We start from the raw sequence: 15,967 nt of genomic DNA, 5'->3' as shown, positions 1-15,967 counted from the left end.
CCTGGGGAAGTGGTATTGGGATTAGGTGAGAAGCAAGGGGCTCAGCTGAGGTGCGTCTACACTAATGCACGCAGCATGGGCAACAAACAAGAAGAGTTGGAAGCCATTGTGCAGCAGGCAAACTATGACCTAGTTGCCATAATGGAAACGTGGTGGGATTGCTCCCACGATTGGAGTGCTGCAATGGATGGCTACAAACTCTTCAGGAAAGATAGGCAAGGAAGGCGGGGTGGCGGTGTGGCTCTCTATGTTAGGGAATGCTTTTATGCTACTGAGGTTATGACCGGGGACGATAACGTTGAATCCCTATGGGTAAAGATCAGAGGAAGGGCTGACAAGACAGGCACCCTGGTGGGCGTCTGTTATAGACCTCCAAATCAGGATGAAGAGACAGATGAGGTATTCTATAAGCAGCTGGCACAAGCTGCACAGTCGCCTGCCCTTGTCCTCATGGGGGACTTTAACTTCCCTGACATATGCTGGGAGTACAGCACAGCACAGAGGAAGCAGTCTAGGAGGTTTCTGGAATGCATAGAGGACAACTTCCTGATACAGCTGGTCAGAGAGCCCACGAGAGGAACTGCCCCACTAGACCTGCTGTTCACAAACAGGGAAGGTTTGGTGGGAGATGTGGAGGTTGGAGGCTGTCTTGGGCAGAGTGACCATGAAATGATAGACTTCGTGATTCATGGTGGAGCCTGGAGGGGGAATAGTAAAATTGCTACCTTGGACTTCAGGAGGGCGGACTTTGAATTGTTCAGGGGACTAATAAGGGGAGTCCCCTGGCATTCAGTCTTAGCGAGTAAGGGGGTCCAAGAGAGCTGGTTGCTCTTCAAGAAGGAAGTCTTAAGGGCGCAGGAGCAGGCAGTCCCCCTGAGCTGCAAAATGAGCCGGCGGGGAAGAAGACCGGCGTGGATGAATAGGGAACTGTTCCTGAGGCTCCGGGAGAAAAAGAGAACCTACCGCCTGTGGAAAGAGGGACAGGCCACTCAAAATGAATACAAGGAAGTTGTTAGGATATGTAGAGGTGAAATCAGAAAGGCAAAAGCCCAGCTTGAATTTAACCTAGCTGCTGGGGTGAAAAGAAATAAGAAACTCTTTTATAAATACATTAACAGTAAGAGGAGGACAAAGGAGAATATCCACTCTTTGCTGGATGAGGCTGGGAATGTGACCACTGAGGATAAGGAAAAGGCGGAGGTTCTGAATGCCTTCTTTACGTCTGTCTTTAAAAGTCAGACCAGTTATCCTCAGGATACTCCTCTCTCTGACCTGGTAATCTCGGCTAGGGAGCACACTAACCCCCCTGTGATTCTGGAGGAAACAGTCAGAGACCTACTGCTCCAACTGGGCTGCCACAAGTCGATGGGGCCAGATGGGATCCACCCAAGAGTGCTGAGGGAACTGGCGGAGGTGAGAGCCGAGCCGCTTTCCATCATCTGTCAACGCTCCTTGTTGACTGGTGAGGTCCCAGAAGACTGGAGGCTTGCCGATGTGACTCCCATTTATAAGAAAGGTCGTAAGGAGGATCCGGGGAACTACAGGCCTGTTAGCCTGACCTCGGTGCCAGGGAAGGTTATGGAGCAGATTGTCTTGAAGGAGATCATGCGGCATGTGCAGGGTGACCTGGGGATCAGGCCTAGCCAGCATGGGTTCATGAAGGGCAGGTCCTGTTTGACCAACCTGATCTCCTTCTATGATCTAGTGACCCATCTGGTGGATGAGGGAAAGGCTGTTGATGTGGTCTACCTAGACTTCAGCAAAGCCTTTGACACAGTCTCCCACAGCATTCTCCTGCAGAAGCTGGCAGCCAGAGGCTTGGATGGATACACTCTTGGCTGGGTAAGGAACTGGCTGGAGGGCCGGGCACAGAGAGTGGTGGTAAATGGAGTCAAATCCAGCTGGCGACCGGTTGTGAGTGGTGTTCCCCAGGGGTCGGTGCTGGGGCCTGTCCTCTTCAATATCTTTATTGATGACCTCGATGAGGGCATCGAGTGCACCCTCAGTAAATTCGCAGATGACACCAAATTGGCTGGAAGTGTGGATCTGCCTGGGGGTAGCGAGGCCCTACAGAGGGATCTGGACAGGCTGGAGAGCTGGGCTGAAGCCAATAGGATGAGTTTCAACAAGGCCAAATGCCAGGTCCTGCACTTCGGCCACAACAACCCCAGGCGACGCTACAGGCTTGGGGCGGTGTGGCTGGAGGACTGCGTAGAGGAAATGGACCTGGGGGTATTGACTGATGCTCGGCTGAACATGAGCCGACAGTGTGCCCAGGTGGCCAAGAAGGCCAATGGCATCCTGGCTTGCATCAGAAACAGTGTTGCAAGCAGGAGCAGAGAGGTGATTGTTCCCCTGTATTCAGCACTGGTGAGGCCGCACCTCGAGTACTGTGTCCAGTTTTGGGCCCCTCACTGCAAGAAAGATATTGAGGCCCTGGAACGTGTTCAAAGGAGGGCAACAAAGCTGGTGAGGGGTCTGGAACACAGGCCATATGAGGAGAGGCTGAAGGAGCTGGGAATGTTCAGCCTGGAGAAGAGGAGGCTCAGGGGAGACCTCATTGCTCTCTATAACTTCCTGAAGGGAGGCTGTAGTGAGCTGGGGGTCGGCCTCTTCTCTCGTGTCATTAGTGATAGGACCAGGGGGAATGGCTTCAAGCTACGGCAGGGGAGATTCAGGCTGGACATGAGGAAGTATTACTTTTCGGAAAGGGTGGTCAGGCACTGGAACGGACTGCCCAGGGAGGTGGTGGAGTCACCGACCCTGGGGGTGTTCAAGGAAAGACTGGATGTTGTATTGAGGGACATGGTTTAGTAGGAGCAATTGAGAATAGGTGAACGGTTGGACTGGATGATCTTTTAGGTCTTTTCCAACCTTGGTGATTCTATGATTCTATGATTCTATGATTCTATGATTCTAATGCAAAATGTACTGCAAATTCCGTTAGAATGAATAACAAGATTATTTCTCAGTGTGGACCTGCATTACGTACAGTGACAGCAAAAGCTTCTTTAATCTTGACTCATCCCTGTTTTATTTTTTGCAGAGAGCAATTAAAACTGATGATGCGTTAATTATATCAGTGATGAATTGATTCTACAAATAATGAAACATCTGAGTCAGTATACATTTGATTTATAGGTGGAAATGTAGTAATTTATGTGACTTCTGGTATTATGAGATGCAGCTCTTCATAAGATGTGGATTTTATTTTTTTCCAAATTATTACTCTAAAAAATATGTGTGTATAGGATACTGCTACCTAAATTTTGTAGTTACTCGTATGTTTCTGTTTTTTCACTGCTGGCTTTAAAAGACTCTAGATAACCCCGGAGCACAGAGCAGGTAGAAGGCACACTAGCAGAAAACATTCAACTTATTAGACAAATAATGAATCAGAATGTCTTCTGAGTAAAATGCAAAGCCATAATGTAGTCATAATATAATCTAAAAAGAACTCACTAAGAGAAAAACATCCAGATAGTCTATAACAAGCTCTGTTATCCCTGTTCTCAAGAAACATAAAATATCAAATAAAGTATCAAACAGGTCTGAAGAAGTATTAGTATAATCTTTAAGAGCTTCAAAGATAAACGTATTTGACTGTCCTAAAATATCTTGTTTCCATTAGAAGTACTTGGAAAATTACTACAGCTTTAAGGAAGATGGAGAATCTTTCATTTGGAAAAGTAACAGTGCAGTGGCAAAAAAAATAAAAGAAATGCAGGAATTCTTTGGGCTGGAGGTGACAGGGAGACCAGATTCCAGCACTTTGGACCTAGTGTGGAAAAGTCGCTGTGGATTCCCTGATGTAGCTGGGTTCTCCACCTTTGCAGGAGAGCCAAAATGGGCAAAACAAGTTCTGACATACAGGTAATTATAATGGAATCCTTAATGTACAGACAGTGCGTTATGTAGCTAAGTTAAATGCAGTTATTTTTCTATTTTGTATTTTAAAGGATATTAAACTACACACCAGACTTACGCCCAGCAGATGTCAATGCAGCAATCAAGAAAGCATTCAGCATTTGGAGCAGTGTGACCCCACTGAAATTCATCAAGAAGGGCAGAGGTGATGCAGACATAATGATCTCCTTTGCAACTGGAGGTAAAAGTCTACGTAAGCATAATGAGTTATTTCCAACTTCTGCCAGTGTGAAGCAGTTTGTCTGAAATAGTCGTGATTTATTCTCATGTAATGCACAGAAAAACACAGACCTTGCCCAAGTTGTTATAGTGATGATTCTTGAAGATGTCTGGGGGAGATTAAGAGAGAAATGAAAAGAAGCAGGGAGAAAGTAAATGTAGTGAGCTACTGTAGTTCACTGAATCTATACTTAGCGCTTGATGCCAATGCACGCTCTACGACAGGAGGCTCAGGACTTGTGGAGTATGATCACGCTCAGAGCACCGTGGCGTGGGCAGCTCTAGTACACTCCTAGGATTAGTCATGGGCTTTATGTGAGCTAAATAAGTTCTAGACATACTCAAGGCTTGTATTTTTGGCATTGCCCTCAGGGAAGATTTACCTTCTCTCCTTTCATGAACAGCTGTGCATGCATGCACTTTCCTAGTCAGCTCCTCTTTTTCCAACCAAATATACCTATCCACACATCTAGGCACTGCACATAACCGTTAAATCTATGCTCACATACACTGTTCTGGAGTTGACCTTCAAAGGCTCTCCAGAGGAGGGATTACAGTCTCCCCACAACCTTCCTTCTGCCATCAGCACTTCAGTTACTACTTCAGGTCAGGGTCAGTTGGAAACCATCTGAGGGCTGCTGACACAGAGCTTGAGAAAATTTTAACTTATGAGCAAGTAAGAGAATGTATTTCAAGCAAAACCGTGTCCCCCTCCTCTTCCCTCATGGAGTAAATACATAAATGTCCACCCATGTCTTAAGGAGGCCAAGATTTCATTCCTGATTTATCCCTTTTCCCTTCTCAAAATTGGCCTTTTGAAAAACCGTTGTAGAAATGAATCTTGAAAATTTACAAAATCAGCAGACTAGAAAGCTCTGTGCTTGACTGAAGTCTGTTACCTCTCCTGCTGTAGCCTTCAGTCAACTGTCTTTGGGACTCACTCCTCAGGTCACAATGATTTCATCCCTTTTGATGGCCCAGGATGGTCTGTTGCTCATGCAACATGCACCCGGCAAAGACATTGGTGGAGATGCACACTTTGATGAGGATGAAACCTGGACCAAAAGCACAGAAGGTAGGAAATTCAGTTCTCATAGCCCAAACAGAAGGAATACAAGGTCTGTCTCTCCACTCTGCTCAAGTACTTTAAAATGGGGCTGATTTGAAGGAGATGACTGGGCAGCTGCTTTCTGTCCCCCAGCTCAGTCCCTGAGCTTTCTGATTTGAAAAGTTATTATCAGTACAACTTTTACCCTGGGCTGAGTAGAGATGCTGTGGGAGGGAGCTCAGGGAGCTTCTCCCCAACCCTCCATCCTCTTCCCACACATTTATGTCACATGTACAATTCTAGGGTTCTTCCACGCTGACTTCTGCAGTACTACTTCCTTGGTTTCTACTCTAACAATTTCATTACGTTTCTTTCTGATGTGAATTTTGATTCCAACTAGATTTTCCAGCTTTCAAGCAGTTCTGACAGCGGTTCTTAAAGCCTGCATGTTTTGAGTTACAAATGAAATACATGTATCTTCCTTTATGCCTTTTGTTTGTTGGTTGTTTTCAGGGGCAAACTTGTTCTATGTGGCTGCCCATGAGTTTGGACATTCACTTGGACTTTTCCATTCCAAAGACCCCAACGCTCTAATGTACCCAGTTTATAGGAAAATTGACCCTTCAGTCTTCCCTCTTCATCAGGATGATATTAATGGTGTTCAGTCCCTCTGTGGTAATTCCCAATTATTTATCAGCTATTGCTTGTAATTCCAAACCCTTTGGAGTACCTTTGCATACTGGATTTATTTGAACAAATTTGCATTTTTAGTATCTTCCATTAACTGATTCCTTTAGGACCTTCTCCTAACACCTCTAATCACCAAAGAGATTCTGCTGAAATAAAGGATCCAACTGAGTCAAAAGAACCTGTACTGCCAAACTCTTGTGGCCCTGATTTAACTTTTGATGCTGTCACCACTTTCCGTGGAGAGATAATATTCTTTAAAGACAAGCAAGTCAGCTTTCAGAAACCAAAATAGCCACCTATCATTTATAAATTATGCCCTACAGCACAGAAAAAAATGATTTTATTTTGAATATTCCTAAGCTGGGATTTCTCACTGTGACTTTAAAGGGGTTCAGATAAGAGAGAGATCTAACCTTTCAGGTAAAGGGCTAATTTGAGAACTGTTGTATGAACCACAGCCTGTGCTATGCTGATGCTGACCATGGTCTTGTTAGTACTTTAGCATTTGGTGATGCCATACAACTGAAAAGGAGTGCCTGGATCTCACAGGGGATATTTATGTATTAGGATCATTTATTATTTGCAGAAAAATTCACCTGAGTGGTTGCAAGCTTCAAATCACAGTCCAAATTGTGGAAGGCATTAATCATAAAGCAATCTGGCTGTTGCAATTGAAACAAGCACGGTATTCTTATTTATTACAGAAGGTTAACTATTATTGTTATATCTTTATTTACCATCTGCTAGTAATTCTGATTCTTTCACTTCAATAATCTTTAATAGTGGGATCTATGCTAAAGACCTAAAATTCGTGATTCTTATTTGGTTCCAGAGTACTCACTGATTTAAACAACAAAGAATTATTTTTAAGAATTAGAAACCTTTCCCACATCAAAATATTAAGATTCTAGTGAAGAACGAGAATTCTGGGTAAGAGATTGGAGGAAAAAAGGAGGAAGGTGGTAGAGAAACAAAGAGAGGAGGAAGATCACAAATGAAACAGGATGAACAGAATGGGCAAAGATGTCTCCTATGAAAATACAGGCAGCTTTCAGTTTAGGCTGGAGCAAGTCTTAATAGTTGGCATCCAACGCGTTCAGCATCAGAAGAAGGTACCACCAGCCCTGATGTGCTCAACACTTTCATTGCATCCTTGCTTTGAAATATCTGAGGTTCTACCAATCTTGACATTACACCTGCTTGTAGATCCCCTGAGCTGGTGACTTAGTACAATAGTAAAAGGCAAAGGTAATTAATACGGAGCTAAGGTCAAATAAGTAGCCCATCTTCAAAAGCATGTCAGCCCAGAAAGTTGAGAGAAGGTGTGTGAGAGGTGATTCCTTTCCCTTGCAAGAGATGGGGCTGTGCTTCCCCCTGCTTCCCTCAAAATCAGCACTAAAGGGAGCTTCAACTTCAAGGATTTGAGTTCTCAAATCCAGAAATGTGGTATTTTGCAGAAGATACTTGCACATTCCAATCATTTCTCTGAGCTGGTGCTAATAACCATGGGGTGGAGATTTGTTCCCAGAACTGTACCCCAAACTGGCTTTTAGACATGAACTGGGTCCCTCTAGGTCATCTTCTGCGTAAAAGGAAACTAATGGCTGTTTTAAAGGAACGGTTCATCTGACCTCTTTTGGATGTCTGTATCAAGAAGAAAGGAATCCTCACCATGGAAATGACACTCTTTTCACCGCTATTACAAGGAGTTTAGGGTGACTAACACAGGGGACATGACTGCGTTTAGTCAGCTAAATCCTGTCCTGACTGCCACGATGTGGTTTTATGCATTAGTTGAGTGTAAATGTTTGATTGTATACAAAGCCTGGCTATATTTACATCAGGCATTTTTGGCGCAAGCATCCTGCAGTCAGAGAAGTTGATTTTGATTTGGTATCTTTATTCTGGCCACGGCTGCCATCTGGTGTTGACACTGCATATGAAATTCCTGAGGAAGACAAAATTCTCCTCTTTAAAGGTAAAATGTCTTCTACATTCCAATGCTACCTTTCTTAATAGCTTAAGAGATCATGTCTAGATTGGAAAACACACTCTTTCTGTAGGATTCCATGAATTTTAATTTAATTTTAATTTAGTCCAATGAATTGGTGTATTTCAGTTGCAGCTTGTGGAAAACTAAGATAAATAGAGAGGGAGACTGAAGTTTTCATTTCTGTAAAATATGGTGCACTGTACAATTCTTGGATTTCTTGGGCTGCAGAACAATATGTGAAACGTTTTCAAGTAATCGGTATTATCTCTCTGTGGTTTCTTTTTCATTAAAAGATAAGCTTTCATGCAAAGGTTTACACAATTCCTGGAAGACTCTGATAACACATTCTCATGAACTTTTCTTAATAGGGAATGAATTCTGGGCTGTGAGAGGAGAAACCATACCGCCCAGATACCCACAAAAACTCTACGTCCTTGGATTTTCAAAGGATGTTGCCAAAATTGATGCTGCTTTTTATGACAGAAATAAGGGGAAAGTATATTACTTCACAGCGGACAAATTTTGGAGGTGATACTATCTATTACTTTCCTAAAATGAATCAAGCATAATCTTGTGATCAATATCTTGTCATGACTTAGGATGCATTAATCACACATTAGTTTTGGTCATCTCTTGCACAAAATTCTATAGAAAAAAAGAAATATTTGAGGGAAATGAAAGAGGAAGAAGAAATGAAGAAATGTTTTTAGTTTTCCTTTTAAGTGCTTTGCTATTTAGAACACACGTTATGTGTTCATTTATTTACATAAATTTACTTACCTTGGAAAAAAAAGCCATCTTACAGCTGCAGAAATCACATCATGAAATCGGATAGAACAAAAATGACACATGACATATCAAAGCCACTCCTGTAGGTTAAGAAGAATTCCACCTTCTTGCCAGTTGCCAACAGAAAGCTCATGAAGCTGCAGACGAATGGTCTTCAGCTGCTCAGATCCATGTTGCAGCCCTATATTTCTAACAGCTGAAGGAGATGCTCCTATATCAGAAGCAGTAGGCAACCTTAGTTTTGTAGGTAAATGACACAACATCTATCCTCCCTATACAGTATATCATACACACAGAGAGCATCCTGGAGTAACTAACCAGCTACAAACTACTAATTTGAGCAGGAGATTACACTTCCATGTTTTCATTAAAAATCTCAGCCTGGAGTCTTGAGTCGTTTTCCTGATATTGTTTGATATATTTGTTCTTGCTGAACAAACATATCAGAAATAGAATGTTTCAGCCTTGTGATTAAGTATGCTGATAGATAAATTGAATTTCACTTAAAATTCAATACCTACTGTAGGTAGCTTAGATAAAATAACTTCAAATATCTTATAACTTAAGAAAAAATTACATTTCTTACAGAGAAGGAACATTAAAGCAATCTCTTAATAATTTCACAAATGTAACTTATGTTTGAGATAAGATTTTCAATCTAGCTCTTATCTACAGTTTCTTAAAAATAAAACAATACAAAAAAGGGCAGATTTGTGACAATGGCTTAAATATTGAGTATTCTTAGTTATACCTTGAGATGATGTAAACAGAAGTAATTCTTCCTGTGTGGCCCATTGAGTAAATAATGGTTTATGAACCTCAGATCTGTCTCAAGGTTGTCTGAATATTGCTGAAAGTCCTCAGTGAACTTGGCTCCCTGGGTGGGAAGTATTGATGAAATAAGGGCTGAAATAATGATGAATTGTTTGCACTTTTAATTGACATCAGGTTGGTTCTTGTTTTTCTCACTTATGATAAAAGAAATCAGTCCATGGACAGGAAGCCAAGACTGATAAAAGATGCATTTCCAGGAATTAATGCAAAAGTTGATGCTGTTTTTCAGCATGAAAGTGAGTCTCTTTTCTCAAGTGAACCTGAATTGAATGACCCAGAGACTCTCAGGGTCGTAGGACTGCAAGCGCTTGGACAGATAGAGACTTTTCTTCAGGCTCCTCAGAACCCCGAGGCTGACCCTTGAGACCCCACAACAGTCACGTAGCACTTGCATGCTTCATTTTCCCCTCTTGAAAAGTAATGATATCTACATTTGATGTAGGGTTGAAAATTGTTTCACAGCTGAAATAGCCATCCCTAACGGACAGACTGAAATATCTGCATTCATGTCCATGTGTAACTTAAGCCATGAGAAGTACCAGTTAAGACATTGAGGTCTCAGCAGCATAAGGTCTACCTGCTGTGAGCAAGGCTATCACATCCTGACATGTCATTACCTTGAGAATAATAATTAGCACTTGTTTCTCCTGTATGACAAAGGATGTGAGTTCAAAAGAGAGATGCTGGGACAGACTGAAGAGCAGTGATCCCAAGCTCTAGTGCACCACTTTGCAAACATTATCCCTGGGAGCAGATACTGTTGGCAGTGTGAGTGTATGTGAAATATGCAAAGTTTTTGGAACTCTTTCCAGCTGTTGTTAAAGTGTATTAAGCTTTACACCTGCAATAACTTAATTAACCCGCCTTCTTTTCTTTTCTTTTTTTTTTTTTTTTCCTAGACTTCCTTTATTTCTTTCAAGGAAGAAAGCAATTTGAGTTTGACCCTGATAAGAAGAGAGTAACACGCCTGCTAAAGACAAACTTCTGGTTTCCTTGTTAAGAAAAGGAAATCTGCAATGGTGTAGGAAAGAATGCAGTATCACTGCACTATGAACACAATCTTCTGTAAATATATGAAACATATAGGTGCTCAGACTCAGTCATCATACATCATTCCCTGCATATTCATTCTGTGCTTCTGTAAATAACTGAAAAACAGTATTTAGCATACTGATACATACATATATGTACATAATTAACATCAGAATGGCTAACATTTTTAAAGCCTCTAGGAGCAGGGCTACTCAAATGGGACACTCCAGTGTGAATTTAGACCATGAGAAAGTTTAATCTGCATTTCATCAAAGCCCACAGCACAGTAAGACACTCTCAGTCTGCAGGACAAAAGAAATGACATTTGTTCCTGCAGCAAACAGTGCAAATGATGCTGCCATATCCTGCTGCAGGGAGGTGACAAGCAGGGCTTTGCTGCGCTGGCAAAAATGGAGACAAAATGATTAATTTGAGTTACATCACCTCCAAAAATAAGCAATGAATAGGTCTAATTGGTGTCTGACATTGCCAAAGTCAGAGAAACAGGTTCAAAACTTCTAACTTTAAGGTTAGTTGGAATCCAATAAGAAAGCTTCCAGTGACGTCAGCTTGGAAATTGATATGTAGCAGAAGTAGAGTTTCACTGACTCTACTACTATCTGTCACTATCTGTCTTAAAATAATTTCAGTGCTTGGTTGTTGGGCTTTTTTTTTTTTTTTTTTTCTTCAACTGTTGTTTGGTGACTTATTTTTCTTCCCAATTGTTAGTTTGAAAAGCCCTGGTACTACTGGCAAGTCAGCCTCATCATTTTTGTAAAAACAGAATTTTTAACCAAAGATTATTGACCTACATTTCAGATGTACTCTTCTGAGGTATGCTTTGACACCTGGATTCATAGCTGATACATTCATTGTTTGTGGCACACTCAAACCAAGGGCTTCAGTAAACTGTTTCCTCAATTTCTTGTGTATTTCTTTATGTCCAGATTTCTAGCCTGTTTGCATCAAGATTGGATGAAGTTCATCTTTTTATTGTCTTCACAAGGGAAAAGATTATCATGTGATTCTTTCTCCTATAGAATTCAGATCACAAAAAGCCTGCACCAAATCCAGTATGTCCCAAATGGGCCAGAGCCCCTGGGTATATGCAGACTGAATTTTCAGATTCGTGCAGAGAAATTTATCCTTATTGCTGCCTCTTTCAGGCTAACTTTTACAACCTTGCATCTTCTATGACAGTTGCAATGTTTAGAGGTGAAGGATTTCAAGCTGGTGAGGTCAGTTCTGAAGGCATCCCAAGACCTACTTACCTGCAGAGAAATCCTGCCCAGGATAGGCTAGAGAAGTTTCCCACCCCAGGCAGCAGCTCCAGCAGGGGGGAAGGATCTGATTAGATTTCCATTGTGTGTGTTCAGGAAACAGGTACTTGGCACGAAAAGTGGCACTCCTTCCCTTCTCCTTAAAGTGCTACTGATTTCAGCGATGATGCCCTGTCTGAGAGTTGTGCGAGTCACTGAGGTGTAATTCAGGCACTACCCCAGTCTGTGAGCCATCACACTGCATTGCTCTTCTACAATAGAATAATTAGAGCTGATTCAGGACCTCACATCCTGAGCCCTATCTCAGTGGCCTTTGGACTTCAGTGCGGTTTGAACTATACACTTGTGCTCCTGCCACTGACTGTCCCAACATCCTGGTTCGTAAATGGCATGACTGATCACAGTCTTGGAGCATGTACAATGTTGGCTGATTGTAAATCAAGAGATTGTGCAAACTTCAAAACATCTGAGTTGGAAGGTTGCCTTCGGCTTTTTCATATCAGTATTAAAATGTACATGGCTCACTAAGAGAAAACTCCTAATTAATCTGCTAACTTGAGGAAAATAACTGGCAACCAGCTGTATTGTGCTACTGAGTGATGTGATTTATATCCCTGACATTCCAGTCTTCCCAGAAAAAGTAACATCCTTCAAGGAAAAGAACTTCTTTCAAAATAACATTCTGGTTTTGTGAAAAGATTTTGATTTTGTTCCCTCAAAATATATTGGAAACATATGGAGAGATTAGGATATGCATGACAGCTCAGAAAGGACAAAAAAGTACTTCCTGGAAGAATGACGACTGTACTTTTTTGTGCCACCTGTTCATGAGAAAAAATGGCAAGTATAAATGTGACAATTATGTTAACAAACAATTCTTTGAACTGTGAACTATGAATTATTTCCTTTTTGCAATGTTAAATACACAGAACCAATCAAAGTTCCCTTTTCTACAGTGATTCTGCAGTGAAGGACTTTGATTTAGGGAAACCCCACTGTGATTCATACTGAGTTTATTTTTTCATTATTTAGTCAGTGATGAGCATTGCAGTTTCACCTTAGCAAGAGAAGAATTAAAGCCATTAGAGGATTTTAAAATGTTTCATATATAAATGGGGGAATAGAACACTATCCTGAAGAATCCCATACAAGCTGTAGGTAAGTTATACACAAGGTCAGTGGAAATCACTGTGACAGAAAATTGTTGGAGGCTCAAAAGCTCTTCTGGGGAAATATTTGTCCTTTTATACTTCTGCCTAACAATCATTTCCAGTTGGTTCTGAAAAGTAGATAAACCTAGAAGAACAGTGTGCCTGATGAGCCTGGGCAATGCTTGTGCTCCTATGTAGAACTGATGAACAAGGAATGGTGAGTAGAGCACCTAGGAAAGAGATAATTAGAAGTCTCTTGACTCATGACAAGCAAAAAAGATGCAGTTTTGTCAAGAAAGAAGTGCATGAATATTAAGTGTGGTTATTGCTAATACAAGGAGTCATAAGGCTGTACTGCCTGGGGGAAGAATGGAAACCCCCCTGAAAACAAGGGCCCTTTATTCTCAACAGCATAATTCCTCCCTTTCTTAGGCATCACGTTTGGGTTTATCTGTGCTGAGCAGATGGTCCTGCACCTGGTGGGTGATTCAAGGTAACCTGAGTATTGTATGGGTGCTTGTTGTCTGGGCGAGGGCTGTCTCCGAACAACAGTAAGAGGTAGGTAAGTGCCAGATTTCTCTCTCTCCATTGGTTATATAGAGACATCAGGCACGCTTCAGGCAGAATCAGTGAGTTAGGAGATGCCAAATCCAGTACCTTGACAAAGGTGAGATTAGCACAGCACCATGCCCAAAGTCCATCCAGAAGAGGTGTTCCCAGAAGGTGCATGCACATCCACATACATACATGCATGGACACGCACAGGAATGTGGATGTGCCTGTAACCTAGGCTCAGACACACAGACCTGCAGCCTCTGCTCCCATCCTAAGGCAGGTGGGTCTGGTGAGACCTCGCTTACCCATGCATATAAGAGACCCTTGCTCATAAAACTACTCAAGAGCATCTGAGGAAGGGATACAAAGATAGTGAAGGATATAGAGGGAGACATACGAGAAGCAGCTGAGGTCACTGGATTTGTTTGGCCCAGAGCAGAGCAGGCTGAGGGGAGGCCTGATGGCGGCCGCAGCTCCTCACAGGGGGCGGAGGGCAGCGCTGAGCTCTGCTCTGTGTGACAGCGACAGGGAACGGCATGGAGCTGCGGCAGGGGAGGGCGGCGCCAGAGGGCGGTGGGCACGGAACAGCTGCCCAGGGCTGTGGGCACGGCCCTGAGGTGCAGGAGCTCATGAGAGCTCAGGACGTGTTGGACAGTGCTCTTAGTCACTTGTTTTGTTTATTGGGTGTCCCTGTGTGGAGCCAGAAGCTGGACTCAATGACCCTCAAGGGTCCCTTTCTAACTTGGGATATTCAATGATTCCATGAGCCTTTAGCCACTCAGTGTAACACAAATGGGTCTGCAAGCAAATTGAGGGATTGTGTAGACACCAGTTAGCACTCAGCAAATTCATTTTGGCACTTTCAGGTTTCCTTGGAAAGGTTAACATGGCAACATGCTGACTGCTGTGTGATAGGAAGAGCAGACGACTGAAAGCTGTCCTACACGCATTTGAGGGAGATGTGCTGAAGGACACGCAGTGGGACACCACTGCAGATGGTGAAATGGGACATGACTTTGTGGCCTGACATGATGGAAATTCCCAAGACAGAGGGAAGACACTGCTTCTGCTTCCTCTTCCTGATGTTGTTTGAGATTTTCACTTGATGACTCTGTGAGCACATAAGTGGCTCCCACAGCTTGTGCTGGAAACCAGGGCTCTCTAATCCTGTCACTGGCTGTCCTAAAAAGTAGTTTATTTAAAGTTTCCAGGAAGATAGCCAGATGTCCCCTCCAACCCTCTGCCTGACTCAGTATCCTCTGGTCACGTTAAAATTTGGCAAAAGTCCTTTTGCTGAAATGTGCATGGCAGCAGAACCTTCCAGTACAATCTGTACCTTGTGATTTCCTAATGTTCCCATTGCAGCCCCTAGAGCTTCCAATTAATCTGCATGTCTTCTTTGCTTGTAGGTGTTTAAAGATGCCTCTTACGCCTTCAGAAAATAAAAGAAAAAAAAATAGAGAAATAAGGAGTGATCTACTCCTTGGGGAAAAAAAAAATACTGAAAAAAATAGAAAGAAATGTGGATATTAACTCAAGATCTAAATTTGAATAAGCCTACAGAAATACATGAGGAATAAATATTAGGGAGAAACACTAATTCAGAAACAGAACTAGAGAATTTAAGGAACATTTCACTAATCCCAGGTTCATTTGAGTTGTTCAGACTTTGCAGATGTATCCAGCATTAACAATGAAGTTTAATAGGAGAGTGAATCATGAGATTGAATCTCTTTAAATCTGTAAAAGCTGTTTTCCAGAATCATCTTCCTAGTTATTTCAATGACTTCAATGTATTCCATGATTTTAATGTATTATTGCATTGAAATGTTCAGTATTATTTTTATTCAATAACTCCACATAAGAAATATGACAAACATTAAGAAGTATAAAGAAATTTACTTTTCCAGGAGTAGTATCTGCTCTGTTAACCTTCAGTGTGGTGGGGGATGCTGCGCTGCAGTGATAGTAGAACTATATAGTAGTTACATAGCCTTGGGACTTGAGAAACTAATTAGAATACTTCTTGAAGGGTATTTCCAACTTCTTTGGAGTGATCCTTGTGAGTCTCTTCCAGTTTGGGATATTCCAAAATTCAGTGATTCTAGAACAATGAAGTTTTCCCCCTACATTATATTTCTTCAGATCAAACCCTGCTGAGGTATCAGAAATAAAGGAGAGTCATACGTATTTGCCTTTTCCCATCTCACACTAGCCTTTATTTTTCCTTTTTATGACATTTAATCACACACAAAAAATTTTATAATGTATTGGGAGAAACCTATAGTGGTTTACACAGTTTCTCTGGCAAGAGAACAGCACCAGATTCAGCCTGACAGCTTTCAGAGTTAGCAAGCTTGCAGCCCCTTCAGGTCATCTACTCTGGTACTTAGCTGTCCTAGCAGTTAGAAATGCTCTCTTGAAATTAGGGGTCTGCACTATAGGTACC

The 15,967-nt window shown here is 42.1% G+C and overlaps 1 protein-coding gene across 1 annotated transcript; it reads left to right on the top strand.

The window, feature by feature from the left end:
* The first annotated feature begins 15 nt into the window (after positions 1-15).
* On the top strand, positions 16-10,500 carry LOC128074813 (stromelysin-1-like). Its single transcript, XM_052670940.1, is given in 11 exon segments — positions 16-117; positions 3,635-3,873; positions 3,960-4,108; positions 5,095-5,147; positions 5,149-5,221; positions 5,708-5,869; positions 5,992-6,148; positions 7,729-7,862; positions 8,246-8,405; positions 9,636-9,736; positions 10,400-10,500. Coding segments are annotated over 11 exon segments (1,371 nt in total). The 5' UTR covers positions 16-75.
* The last annotated feature ends 5,467 nt before the right edge of the window (positions 10,501-15,967 follow it).

Source organism: Tympanuchus pallidicinctus, unplaced genomic scaffold, assembly GCF_026119805.1.
Source record: "Tympanuchus pallidicinctus isolate F22 unplaced genomic scaffold, pur_lepc_1.0 scaffold11, whole genome shotgun sequence".
NCBI lineage: Eukaryota > Metazoa > Chordata > Aves > Galliformes > Phasianidae > Tympanuchus > Tympanuchus pallidicinctus.
This window is presented reverse-complemented; position numbering and strand designations above follow the sequence as displayed.